The sequence below is a fragment of the Mandrillus leucophaeus genome, unplaced genomic scaffold, assembly GCF_000951045.1.
Source record: "Mandrillus leucophaeus isolate KB7577 unplaced genomic scaffold, Mleu.le_1.0 Scaffold67, whole genome shotgun sequence".
In the NCBI taxonomy this organism is placed as follows: Eukaryota; Metazoa; Chordata; class Mammalia; order Primates; family Cercopithecidae; genus Mandrillus; species Mandrillus leucophaeus.
The window spans coordinates 496,661-509,753 of record NW_012107252.1 but is presented as its reverse complement, the minus strand read 5'-3'; the positions used below and the strand labels follow the sequence as shown (position 1 = coordinate 509,753).

The following is a 13,093-nucleotide window of genomic DNA, read 5'->3' as shown; positions in this document are numbered from 1 at the left end:
CAGAGAAGGGACCTGTCATAGGGATCTCTTCCCTGGCATGAAGATGGCACATTCGAATAACACCCTACACATACACATACACACACACACACACACACACACACCACTTCTTTCCAGGACTTTGTTCATACTACAAGGCCCACAAGCACTCTGCATCCCAGGGTAAGTGGGGAAGGCAGGCAGAAGCGGCTGGGCAGTGCCCTCCTGAGCCAGGCAGAGGCCAGCTCTCACACTGGCTCCACTACGAAGCACTCCCAGCAGCTGCCCGGTGGGATTTTTCTTCTTAGATGCTCTTGACAAATCTGGCCTCTGACACTCAGAAAGATTAAACCATGGTGTGCCCTTAGTGACATGGTTAGCGAGCCACAGAACCAGCCCCCAGACAGGTCAACCCCTGCCCAAACTACCCCTGGGCTGACACAGTCTCAGGCATTTGTCCATAATGGGATAGTGGGTGAGGGGGAATTCAAGCCTGAGTCACAGGGCTTTGAAGCTGGAACCCGGATCTGCCAACCCTCAGAGGTGCCAGGGGTGGGCTTGCCTCTGACTCACCCCCATACCCTGAGCTTCCCCTGAACAGTGGCTTCAGCTCCTGACCACCTTTCTGCCCACCAGGGCCCAGCTGTGCCCATCTGGGTCATTCATGGCTCAGGATTCCCAGTAGTTGGGCAGGAAGGCCAAGGCCTTCAGGCAAGGAGGTACCCCAGGCACACCCCTGCCTAGGAATGCTGGCCTAAAATCACAGTGGGAGCCCTGGCTTTGCCTGCCTCATGGGCACCAAGTTATCCTGATGATACAGGCACCAGGCACTTATTTTTAGCTGACACTTAATTCTAGAATGAAGTACTGTACTCCTGCGTGGCCCAGCCTCCTCGTGGCTCACCCCTTCCCAGGAAAGGCGGCCTCCTGATGGGGCCCTGGGTGCGCCTTGGAAAACATCAGTTCTAAGCAACACAGTGGGTGTGACTCTGAAAAAATACCAGCTACATGTCTTGGCTGGTGGTGATGGTGGGATAGAGGAGAAGGCTGGGGTTCCAGCCCCTCCAAGCACAGGGGCCTAGGCCTCAGAGACAAAAGCATGCAGACATCCTGGGTCTCCAGGATCCAGGCCTAGCAGGGAGACCTCTGGCAGGGTCCTCCCTAGACCCCAGCTTCATCATCTGGGTGTAGACCAAGGGCCCTTTCATCTCTGACTTTTTCCTTAAAGATAATCTCAAGTCTTCATCGTTAGAGCATTTTGAAGAATGGCATCAGATGAGAAAAGGGGCCTAGACCTCTTTAGAAGGGGTGTCTATGCAAAGCTTTGTCTGATGAGATGAAGCCATCTTGTTGCATTTCATTTCACACCAGTGTTTGGCACAGATCATGGGCCCAGACCCGTACTAGGCTCTGAGGTGGGGATTCCAGAGAAGACCATGTTTCAATTAGCTCATCATATCAGTGGGGAGACACATCCCCCTCTAGAAAGCAACCAAATAATATTTCCAGGACAAGTGTAATATGCCATTCAAAGCTCTTCAAGCCTTGACCCTCCTAATCTCTCCAATCTCGTTTCTTATGAAGGAGGATGGGTGCATGGGAGGCTGGTTGAGTAGATATGCTAATGGAAGAATGGATAAAAGGTTTGATGATAAGTAGACTGATGGAGAGAAAGAAAGCGGATGGGAGGAAAGGTGGATAGATGGGTGGGTAGACGGATGGATAGATGGATGAATGGATGGATCAATGGATAGAAAGAAGGTGGATGAGAGGAAAGGTTGATGGATGGATGGGTAGACGGATGGATCAATGGATTAATGGATAGAAAGAAGGTGAATGGGAGGAAAGATGAATGGATGAGTGAGTATACGGATGGATGGATGAATGAATGGATGGATGGATCGATGGATCAATGGATAGAAAGAAGGTGGATGGGAGGAAAGGCGGATGGATGGATGGATGGATGGATGGATGGATAGATAGGTGGGTAGGTGGATAGATGGCAGGATCATTGGATAGACATGGTATAGGCTGTTGGTCCCATAGCAGATAAGCATAAGGGGAAAAGTTCTTGCCTAGGGCTCTCTGCCTGCTGAGAGCAGGGAAGTGTGCCCTAGAAAAGAGTTACTGTGAGGTGGGGGGGGGCTCCCCAGGGGTTGGGGTGTCAGGAAAGCACACTGGGGACGCATAGGCTCAGGGCCAGGCTTTGGGGCTACACTGACTTGCTTTCTAACCTTGGCTCTGCCACTTTCTAGCTGTCTGACATGGGGCAAGTCGCCCTCTCTGAGTCTCGTTTCTTCATTTATAACATAGGGACTCATTACAGTAACTACCCCAGAGATATGTTGTGACAGTTCACGAAGCTAATATATGTAGATCACTTAACGCAGGGCTCAGAATATATTAAGCACTCAATAAATGCTTATTTACCCTCTATTCCTAAAAGGCTAAGTGGGGAATCTGGCCCTTAGCCCGTTAGAAGTAACTCATCCTAGATGCTGAGCCCTGAGTTGGTTTCCTCATTTCAAAAAGTCCAGGAGGACTTATATGGCCTCTTAACAAGGGTGCCTTGATTGAACCATGTCTGCTTTCAGCTGAAATTCTAGCAGTTCCATAGGCCTGGCTGACCCTGCCCTGATTACCCTTAGTTTGATAACAAACAGGGCACATTAATTATTCTTTTAAAAGTACGGTTTATGTGGGAGACATAAATCTTTCCAAATGGGCTGAGACGGAGGGAGGAGGACCAAGGGTGTCCTCCAAGGTAAGCCATGGAGACCAAGGGAGCCGGCCCCGCAGGTTGAAGCTGCCCTTGCAAAGACCCAGTTTGAGGACAGTGGTGTGGGTGGTGACTGGTCCTGCTGGCTCAGGGTGAGCTGTGGCTGATGGCAGGAGGCCCAGACCACCCACCAGAAAGAGGCCCTGAGGCTGAGTGGCCCCAGGCCTGAGTAGGGGCAGCTCAACCCACAGCATCTGGGACAAGTGGTGATGGGAATGTCTGAGTCTCCTAAGTCCCTAAACCCCAGCCCAGGCTGGCTCCAGGGCCAAACCCTCCCCAACTCCCAGCCCCCGCAAGCTCCTGTCATCTCCCCCAGCCAGCCCCTCTTCCCAGCTGCTTGCTCTGCTAGGCCGTCTGCATGGTGTGTGCCTGCAGCAAAGACACCGTGTCCCTTCCACTGGGTCTGCAAACAGAACTTCCCAAAACCCCATGAGGCCAAGTGTCGACGGGGAAATGACTGGTTCTGCAGAGGTGAAAGAGCAGAAGGCCTCAAGCTGCAAGAGCCATGCTGCTGGAGTCTGCTGGCCTCCATCTGGGGAGCTCTAAACTCAGGTCAGCTTGATCCTGAATGTCACAGGCAGTCAGAGGTGAAAGCACCTCTCACCATCAATGGGAAGGCAGGACACCTGAGGCCAGGGAGAGGAGCCCTAGGCCACATAGCATGAAAAGCAGAGCTGGCACAAAGCTTCCTGGTACAGGGCCTCAATCGCAATCCCAGGCACCTGCTGCAGCCCAGCCCTGTTGTATCAGACATCACCAGGACACTTAGACTTCACTCCCATGCAACCTCCATTCAGCTCAGTGTCCACAGCTGCTGGACAGCTGCTTGACAGGACCATATTTGCTCTTAGAGCTGGGACTATAGAGGGAGCTTTGGGGTGCACAGAGAGACAGTCTAACCTCATCCCAGTGCCCCAGCCTTCCTGCCAGTGGGGTCCCTCCTGACAGCCTTTCTCCAAGGGACCCAGGATCCTGGGCTCAGTTTGAACCCCTGGGAGAGCTTCACGGTGTACAGGAAAGGGTGAGGCACGTTAGGAACCAAGAGAACATGCCCAGCCCCATCAGTGTCTTGAGCAAGTTGCTCCTCCTCTTGCACCTCAGTTATCTGATCTACCAAATGGGAGTGGAGACAGGGGGATTTCTAGGGGGCAGTTTCTAGCCCAGTGCCTTACTCAGAAATACACTCAACTGCTCTCTTCTGCCAACCCTCCCTCCCGACACATCCCTGTTTCTCGATTGGGCTGCTGCAAGCATAAGGGAAACAAATCGCTTAGTGAGTAAAGCAGTTCTCTTCAAATTCTGAGAGGGTGACCTTCAGTGGCTCCCTACCCTTCCCCCTGCAGCCTTAACAAACTCAGGCAGGTGCCAGGGCCAGAGCAGTGGGGCCAGGGGGCCATGAAGCCAGGCCACCTAGAAAGGACAGGGACAGTGAAGCCAGGACAGTTATAGGTGGCAGGGTCAGACAGTCCGACCAGCCACCAGAGGCAGAGGCGAGGAACAGAGGCCCAGGCTAAGCGACCCGGGGAGCTGGGGTTGACTATTATTAACTCAGCTTAATTTTCCCTACCTGGAAACTAACTCTTGTCAGTGAGGTAGCGCTGTTCCAGAAATGGTTTCATCCCCTAAGATCCAGGCTCGCTCAGGTTCCTGGGCCAGTCCTCTCCATTTCACAGGAGCCCTGTTGTCCAGCTCAAGCCGAGGGCAGAGAAGGAGAGAAACCGGAGCCGGGCCCATCTCACAGCTCGCTGTGCTGACCCTGCAGGGCTCCGGCAGTGGCCCTTGACTTGTCGTCACCCTTCTTTCACACCCGGGAGGGATCCTGTCTCTGGGTTCATTTAATGCTTCTATTATGTTTCCCCGGCTGGGAGCCTCTGGTTCCCTATTGTCTTGAACAGGCATTTTGCATTTGTGTAAAGATTAGACGCCTTAGAACCTTCCCTCTTCTCCCTATGGTTTCCCTCTTTTACTTTCTCAAATCCGAGTTCTTTCTTTCTGGCTATGCACTGCTTCCTCATTCTCCCCTTCTCTCTGCGTGTCTTTATCTGCCTCCCTGTTTGTTTTCCTGCCCACCCTGGCCCCCTCCGTCTCCCCGCTGACCTGCTTTTCCTTCTTTCTTCTCTTCACGGTCCAGCAGTTTGAATTCTCTATCCACCCCCAACCAGCCCCCGACCCTGCTTAATTCCGTATTCATATTCTCTCAGAGGCTGATAGAAATGATTGTGAGTATTGCTCACCTCATTCCAGAAATATTCTTCTAAATTCTTCGAGAGGCACGACGTGGGAGGGCAGCGAGCACCTCACGGGGAGTCCCTTGTGCTTTGCTTGAGAGACCAAGCCACCTGCCCACTGGGTGGCCTTGGCCAGGCCCTGCTGCTCTCTGAGCCTCCTTGTGGGCAGTCCCCAGCTGACTCCCCTGTAATACTAGCTGCCTCCTGGGGTTGTGGTGAGGAAGAGTCGATAGTGCTCCAAGCACGTAGTAGGTGCTCAGGAAACATTTGTTCTTTTTTTCACAGTAGCCAGCCCAGCCTCAGGGAAGAAAGACCCTGCTGTCACTCTCCATCAGTTCTGCCAGTTTCTCCAGGATTTCACAGCTGCACGCTTGCTCTAGGCACACCCTAGGAAGATGCAAACTTGCCTGTTCCTGGTGGTCACCTATTGTCCCCTTCGTAAATGTCCAATGACAAAGGAGCTGCTGAATACAGGACCTGAGCATTGGGCATCCTGGGTTCTGTAAGTGGAAAGCCAGGTGTGTGTCTCTTCACCCCCTGCCCTCAGGAAGCCCTCACAAGGCCCCTACTGTGTGCAGGGTAGGTGTCAGGCCCTGCCTCCTCTGGGGCTCCGGACCTTGAGATTACAGGGGAGATAAGTGCAATGATATGAGTCAGGCCGGCATGAGAGACACAAGCCCTGGGAATTCCGAGAAATGAGAGGGCCTTTCCTGCTGTGCCTGGAGACAGGGTCCCTGAGAAGACTCCGGCAGGAAGTGGACTCTGAGCCAGGCCGGGGCAGTAACAGAGGGTGCCTGCCAGGTCCCCGAGCTGCTCAGCACAGCTGTGGTTCATCCCTGCTCTCCCCTCCTCGGCAAGGCTTCTGGGCCAGCAGAGGGGCGGGAGCGGAATGCCAGCCCCCAGAGAGGTCCCCTGTCTTACTTCTTTTGCAGACAGTAGCCACCAGTGGGAGCCGAGACATCCTGTCATGGCCGGGACAGGAGACGGTTCAAGGGGCGCTTTGTGTGTGTGTGTCCTCAGGAGCATCTTTCAGGAAAGGGGTTTGAAACCACCTTCTTAGTCTCAAAGGAGCCTGTAAGCCAAGCAGGTGAAGTATCTTCTTGTTTTGGCCTTGTTTGCAAACAAGGAAACAGGCCCAGGAAGGATGCCCTTGGCCATGGCCGCATAGCTGAACAGCTTCTGGAAGGGACTAGAACTCCTGCCCCAGGCCCTGGGGTGATAGGGCAGAGGTTGAGGGGGGCATTTCCTGGGTGAGGTAGGGATGAAGCAGTTCCAGGCTGGTCAGAAGTCAGGCATGAGCTGTGTCCTTCACTGAGGGAGGCAGGTCCAGAGAGGGCTCTGACTCGCCCAAGGCCAAACAGCCTTGCGTGGGTCTTTCACATCCCACACAACAGAGGGGCATCCTCAGCCTGGTTGGCAGAGGGCAGGCAGGATAGATGGCAGAGTCTCCTCCAAGGAGAAGGGTTTTGCTCATGGAACCTCCTCCTCCACACTCACAGCCCTGGGCAAGACCTGTGGAGCAGCCGCCGAGAGAGTGAGGGAGGGGGCTCGGGGCAGCTGGGGGTGACTTGAGGAAGTCCAGCTGGACTGCGAGGGGCCCCTGGGGACTGCCGGGGATCCTCAGGACTCCCAGAGGTGCTCCAGGCACAGAGGGAGGAGCGGGCCTTCCATCTCCCTCCCCCCTTCACTGCAGAGGCTGGGTCGGGCTGGGCGCCCGGGGAGGAGGCGGTGTCCCTGGCTCCCAGCCCGCCGGTGCAGCGGGGCAGGGCTGGACCAGAAGGGGTGGGGCACAACGCCTGGTATAAGAGGCAGCCAGGGCACCGAGGCAATGAGCTATCTGCTCAGCTTAACAGCAGGACACTGGCAACAGGCGCTCCCTGCTCTAGGCCAGCCCGCCCGCTCCGCCGCTGCTATGGTCTCCATGCCCACCACCTGGTGCTCTGTTGCGCTAGCCCTGCTCGTGGCCCTGCATGAAGGTGAGCTGCCCTGGCCTCACCTGCTGCCTACAGCTCCTGGGTCTGTCTACCTGTGTCTCCCCCTGGGGCTGCAGTGCCTCCCAAGCCAGCTGGGGGCAGACAGGGGCGGGAGCCTGGCGGCAGTGGTCACAGGGGGACGGTTCTGCAAATGCAGAGGCGCCCAGGCTCCCCACGGGCTGCTGGGACTTCCCTGGGCTGGCCTGGAGCTGTTGAGCAGCAAGAGTGCCAACTCCCTCGATTATGCAAGAGGAGGGGCCCGGTGGGTCCCCCACTCCGGGATGTGCCAGGCACCCCAACCCACCTCTCCGACTCTCTCTCCCTCCTGTGCATGCAGGGAAGGGCCAGGCTGCTGCCACCCTGGAGCAGCCAGCATCCTCACCTCATGCCCAAGGCACCCACCTGCGGCTTCGCCGTTGCTCCTGCAGCTCCTGGCTCGACAAGGAGTGCGTCTACTTCTGCCACTTGGACATCATCTGGGTGAACACTCCTGAGTGAGTATCCGTGGGGATGGGGGGCAGGAGGAGCTCTGGGGCAGGGTGTCAGGGTGGGAACTACTGGCATGCTAGGGAAGCCTGACACAGTCCAGCTCTCCCTGGGCCTCCAGGTGGGGGCGTTGGCTAATATCAGTAGTTAATTGTTTCAATTCCTGAGTGAGGACAACCTGAGCCATAAAGAGGGCTATCTCCTGAGAATTCTTAAGACAGCCTGGTAAGCAAGTGTTGGCCCCATTTTCCAGATTCAAGTACTGAGGCTCAGAGAGCTTAAGCGCCTTCCCCAAGATCACACAGGTAATCGTAAGGGTAGGCACCATCCTCGGTCAGGGAATGCCGGAGCTCACAGTCTCTGCCATGCTGCCTCTGCATGCTCTTCCAAGAGTAATACGATTAGTGACAGCACCCGTGCCTTGACTATGCCAGGCTCTTTGCCAAGCACTGCACGTGCATTATCATCTCAGGCGCCCCCCATCCTCCCCATAAGGCAGGATATTCCCTCAAACGACAGATGAGAACCTGCCCTGTGCTACTGGCTACACCCGGGTGGGAGCCCAGTGCTGTCTGTTCTGCCTGCACCCTCACTGCCTCCAGGCCACTGCATACCTTCAGTTGAAGTTTCTGTGTGTGTTTGTGATTTTTTTCCCTTCCCCAAATTGCAAAAGGCAAGAGAAGCCCTGCACGTAAGCGTGTGTGAAGCTAATCCGCATCCAAACACTTGCTTAGGGCGGGAACCCTGCCAGTCCCTGCGTGTTGCGTCTACCTGGAGTCACTAGGGCTCCAGCCACACCGTCTAAAATTAGCTCTGTCACTCGAAAGTGCTGGTCCAGCCAGCCGTGGCCCCTGCCCTTCCCCTGGCCCACTTGATCAGACTCTGAATCTGAAATCAATCCCATCTGAACACGCACACACGCACACATCTCACTTTCAAGTCAAGCCTCTAAGGCGCATTTGTTACCCCTCCAGGCAAGTGGGGACCAGGTGGGGGCAGCGTAGCTATGAGCCTGTGTTTACTTCTGGGAGATGGAGTGGCCGCCCTTCCTCTAGAGCTCGCTGAGAGCCTTCTTTGAGAACAGGGGGACCAGCCAGACTGAGAGGGGAGAGAGACTAGGAGGTTCCCAATTCCCAACTTCGGGTAGAATCACAGATTTCCTTCCCCCAATGCTGGGAGTTCTGACTGAGCCAAGCCAGGCCCAGAGAAGGGAAGGGTCCTGCCAAGGGCTACCAGGACCCTTGTGGAGGAGCCTGTGACTTCAGTGGTATGACTTCTTGAGGTCAGGGGCTGGTCACCTTTCACTGGCACCTGCTGGCATAGGTGGCTGTCCCAGTGGGCAGTGTGGACAGTCCCTGCTTGCCAGTGGTTGTGGTTTATTTAATCCTCTCTCTCTCTCTCTCTCTCTCTCTCTCTCTCCCCCTCCACCCCACACCACTACCTTGCTGGCTGCCCGCCCACAGACAGACAGCTCCTTACGGCCTGGGAAACCCGCCAAGACGCCGGCGCCGCTCCCTGCCAAGGCGCTGTCAGTGCTCCAGCACCAGGGACCCCTCCTGTGCCACCTTCTGCCTTCGAAGGCCCTGGTAGGTGGGCACCCAGCCTGCAGGGGCTTAGGGTAGCTGCAAGCCCAGGCATGCCCTGGGAAGCAGGTGTCTAGGAGACTAGCAGAGGAGCGAAGTGGCAAGTTGGGGGTGAGCAGCGACCCAGGGGCCCACAGGCTGCTTGGGTCCATGGCACTATCCCTTCCTGCAAGAACCAGTCACCCCTGGGGGCCTCCCGATGCCCAGCTCTGGGGGCTTCTGGGAACACTCATGTCCTCACTCCTGGGCAGGAGAGAGTCTGCCAGTGACGGCTGAGGCAACTCAGGCCCAGAGAGGGGGCAGGACATGTCAGGCTGCACAGCTTGTCAGAAGGAGGGCCGGGCCTTGGGCCTGGTTCTGTCTGATCAAGTCCTACTGGACTTTGGATTCCGACCTGAGGTTCAGGGGACTTTGCAACTTGCTCAGGGAAGAAATGGCATCTGGAGTTGGGAAGCCATGTCACCATCCCAGGGTAGCCCCAGAGTTGCTGGGGAGCCTTTGCCATGTCTCCTATCTTACCTGAGCCTTAGTTTTCCCATCTGTAAAGTGGTGTGAGGCTTTGTTCCTTCCCTCATCCACATGGAGAATTTGGGAAAACCAAACTGGCTTCAAAGTCCCAAGCTTCTGGCCAGGCGTGGTGGCTCAGACCTGTAATCCCAGCACTTTGGGAGGCCGAGGCGGGTGGATCACCTGAGCTGAGGAGTTCGAGACCAGCCTGGACAACATGGTGAAACCCCATCTCTACTAAAAATACAAAAAAACTGCTGGGCATGGTGGTGGGTGCCTGTAATCCCAGCTACTTGGGAGGCTGAGGCAGGAGAATCGGTTGAACCCGGGAGGCGGAGGTTGCAGTGAGCCGAGATCGTGCCATTGCACTCCAGCCTGGGCAACAAGAGTGAAATTCAGTCTCAAAAAAAAAAAAAAAAAAAGTCCCAAGCTCCAGTTCCCATGATAGTTTACAAGAAACTCCTCCTCTGGGGCTCCAGCTGAGGCTCCACCCTGCCTCAGTTTCCCCTGCGGCTGCAGGTGGCCAGATTCTGGGAAGGCAAAAAAAGCTGCCTCTTTTTGGGGCTAAGAGCATATTCGTGGTAGCTCAGTTTTCCTCGGTCCACACCCCACCTGGGAAAGGAAAGATGCCGGGTGCACAGGGATGGAAATGGATCTGCTCCTGCAGGCCGGTGGGGATGGGGATGGGGATGGGGATGGGGTGGGGGCTGGGCTGGGCCTGCAGCCAGGTCGCTTCAGGGCTCTGGGCAGTCCCTCACTTGGGCCCTAATGCTATTCATGCAGGACTGAAGCCCGGGCAGTCCCAAGCCGGAAGTCCCCAGCAGACGTGTTCCAGACTGGCAAGACAGGGGCCACTAGAGGAGAGCTTCTCCAAAGGCTGAGGTGAGGGTGTGGGACACATGCACAGATTGATCACCTCCTGTATGCCTTGCACATGTCCTATATTTTCTATGCGAGGCAGGCCTGGGCCCTCATTGGGGAGCAAAGAGAACTGAGGCTCAGAGAGGGAAAGCCGCTTACCCAAAGTCACACAGCAGTCAGCGGCATCTGGCTGACCCCAGAGTCTGTGCTCTTACCCACTGTGCTCTTCGTTACCACTAGGTCTGGAAGTGGACTTTGAAGAGGGTTTGAAGGCTCATGACTAGGAAGGACCACAGTTGTTGGTTCAGGCTGTGCAGAATGGAGCATCTCACACATGCTGGGGTCCAGAGGGGCCACCTGCCCAGCCTGCTCCCTCTCTGCTGCCCAGATTGCATGTCCTCCCTGGCGCCTCAATGTGACTCAGACCTGGCCCGTAGGAGGTGCCCATGAATGCTTGTTCAACCAAACCAACTCAAGAACAGACACTTGCACCTGCTGGGCAGCAGAGTGGCTGTAGGGGCAGCCTCTGGGGCAGGGACTGCTTGATCTGAACACCAGCCCAGCCTGGAACAAGCTTTGTGACCTTGGGTTTGCCCCTCCACTTCACCGTGCCTCTAGTTCCTATGATTTGAACAGGGGAAACAGGGAAATTGCGCCAGCCATCCCCGCCTGGGGTTGCTGTGAGGTCAGATGAGTGGACGCACATGAAGTGTGTAGCCAAGGGTCTGTGCCTGTGGGAGCTGTGGAGGGGTCTGCCATTCCCACTTCTGCCACTGAGGGCTCCTCACAGCTGGCCAGGTCCCAGGACCCAGCTCAGCCCCTCAGGGATTCTCACCTTTTGGGGGCGGCAGAAAAATAGGAGAAAAGGCAGGATGGTGGGATGGACAGGACCCAACATAAACTTAACAACTTTCTGAGAATGAAAAAAATGAGTACAAGACTTTTCAAACGCACACACTAGTGGCTTGGCCAACCTTATACTCACTTTGGGCAGTTCAGGCCTGTTTTTGTTTTACAAGCTAAGAAAGGGGATCAGAGAGGCTGAGATCGTTGCCCAAGTTTCCTTCGCTGGGAACTGAAGCCAGCCTCCTGGCTCCCAGATGAGAGTTCTTTGAGCCAGGATGTGGCCACCCACCCAGGTTCAAAGGGCAGCGGGGTGCCCTGTTTTCTGGGCTGGACTGCCTTGAGCTGGACCTCGAAGAATGAGTAGAATTTTAGCAGGTGGCATCTGGGTGAGGGGAATACACACAGCCTGGGGGGAAGAGCAGGAGCAAAGGTGCGGAAAGGTGTGGAAAGAAGTGGGAAGGCAGACGACGGGAGACCCACAGGGATGTGCTTGGCTGTCCACTCATTCTGGCAGCATTTGATGTTGAACATTAGCTCTGTTAAAGTCCTCATGTGCAGAGAAGCTTCAACGCCTGGGCTGGCCTGTGCTGGTTGTGCAGACCTTGCTTGCAGTCTGTGGCCGCTCTCTGACCCCAGGGCAGCTGTGACCCCAGGATCTGGGCAAGGGTTGTAGCCCTATTGCCCCTACTCTCGTGGGGAGCTCTTGGACAGTCCATATCTCCTGAGATGCTAAGTTGACCCTTCTTGATTCCCAGGGACATTTCCACAGTCAAGAGCCTCCTTGCCAAGCGACAGCAGGAGGCGATGCGGGAGCCGCGGCCCACACACTCCAGGTGGAGGAAGAGATAGTGCCGTGAGCTGGAGGAACATTGGGAAGAAAGCCCGTGGGGAGACAGGAGGAGAGAAGTGGCCAAGGCTTGTAGACTCTCTGCCTGCTTCCTGGACCAGGGCCTTGCTCCCAGACAGCGGGACCCATTTACCAGGATTGGCACAAGCTCTGGCCTCCTCGCCCTGGTGAGGGAGCCTCCTCCAAGGCAGCTCCGTGTCCTCACACTGCCCGGGGAAGCCCTCGGCTTCTAGACTGCAGAGCAGCCTCCAGCGCTGGCTGCGGGCCCACAGCTCTGCTGGAAGGAACTGCATGGGGAGTACATTCATCTGGAGGCTGCGTCCTGAGGAGTGTCCTGTCTGCTGGGCTACAAAGCAGGAGCAACAGTGCAGCTGCAAACACGTGTGCTTCAGCCAGTCCTGGAGGCTGGACGGCTCCCGTGGGGCTGGTGTCCTGGCTGGCTGTGTCCTCTCCAGCTTTCCCTCCCCAGAGTCCTTGCACCCTCATTCCCTCGGGACTCTCCCAGTGAGAAGGGCCTGCTCTGCTTCTCCCATCTGTATATAACTTATTTGCTCTAAGAACTTCAAGAATCCCAATTATTTATTTTAATGTATTTTTTAGACCCTCTATTTACCTGCGAACTTGTGTTTATAATAAATGAGGAAATGTACTCTGGTTTTTTGTCTTGGCCAAGGCAGGGGGTTGGAGGCTGCTCTCAAGAAGGGGCCGCTTGGAAGTTGAAGGACACAAGAAGGAAAGGGCTGGGGCAGGTGGCTGGGTTCCACTCCCGCACTTGCTGGATGTCTCTGGCTGCTAGCCTGCCCTCTCTGGGCTTTTTTCTGTTATGTGCCTCGACAGCCACCTGCAGCTGTGACATCAGGATTCCAGGACCTATGTTCCCATCAGACCAGTAACCAATGGCCACCCCTTTCCCAGGAGCATGTGTGGAAGAAGCCAAGACACGAGGGTGGAGGGACTCATCACACCAGCGGCTCTGTCCCAGCAGAGGCTGACAGTAAGGCCCG

The 13,093-nt window shown here is 55.8% G+C and overlaps 1 protein-coding gene across 2 annotated transcripts; it reads left to right on the top strand.

Annotated features, from left to right (window-relative positions):
- The first annotated feature begins 6,822 nt into the window (after window positions 1–6,822).
- On the top strand, window positions 6,823–12,734 carry EDN2 (endothelin 2). Of its 2 annotated transcripts, XM_012001715.1 has the most exons (5): window positions 6,823–6,962; window positions 7,297–7,453; window positions 8,909–9,031; window positions 10,319–10,417; window positions 11,998–12,734. In XM_012001715.1, the coding sequence occupies exons 1-5, from the start codon at window positions 6,899–6,901 to the stop codon at window positions 12,089–12,091; spliced, it is 537 nt and encodes a 178-aa protein (XP_011857105.1). In that variant the 5' UTR covers window positions 6,823–6,898; the 3' UTR covers window positions 12,092–12,734. The 2 variants fall into 2 exon arrangements, with proteins under 2 accessions (XP_011857105.1, XP_011857106.1); XM_012001716.1 differs by lacking the exon at window positions 10,319–10,417.
- The last annotated feature ends 359 nt before the right edge of the window (window positions 12,735–13,093 follow it).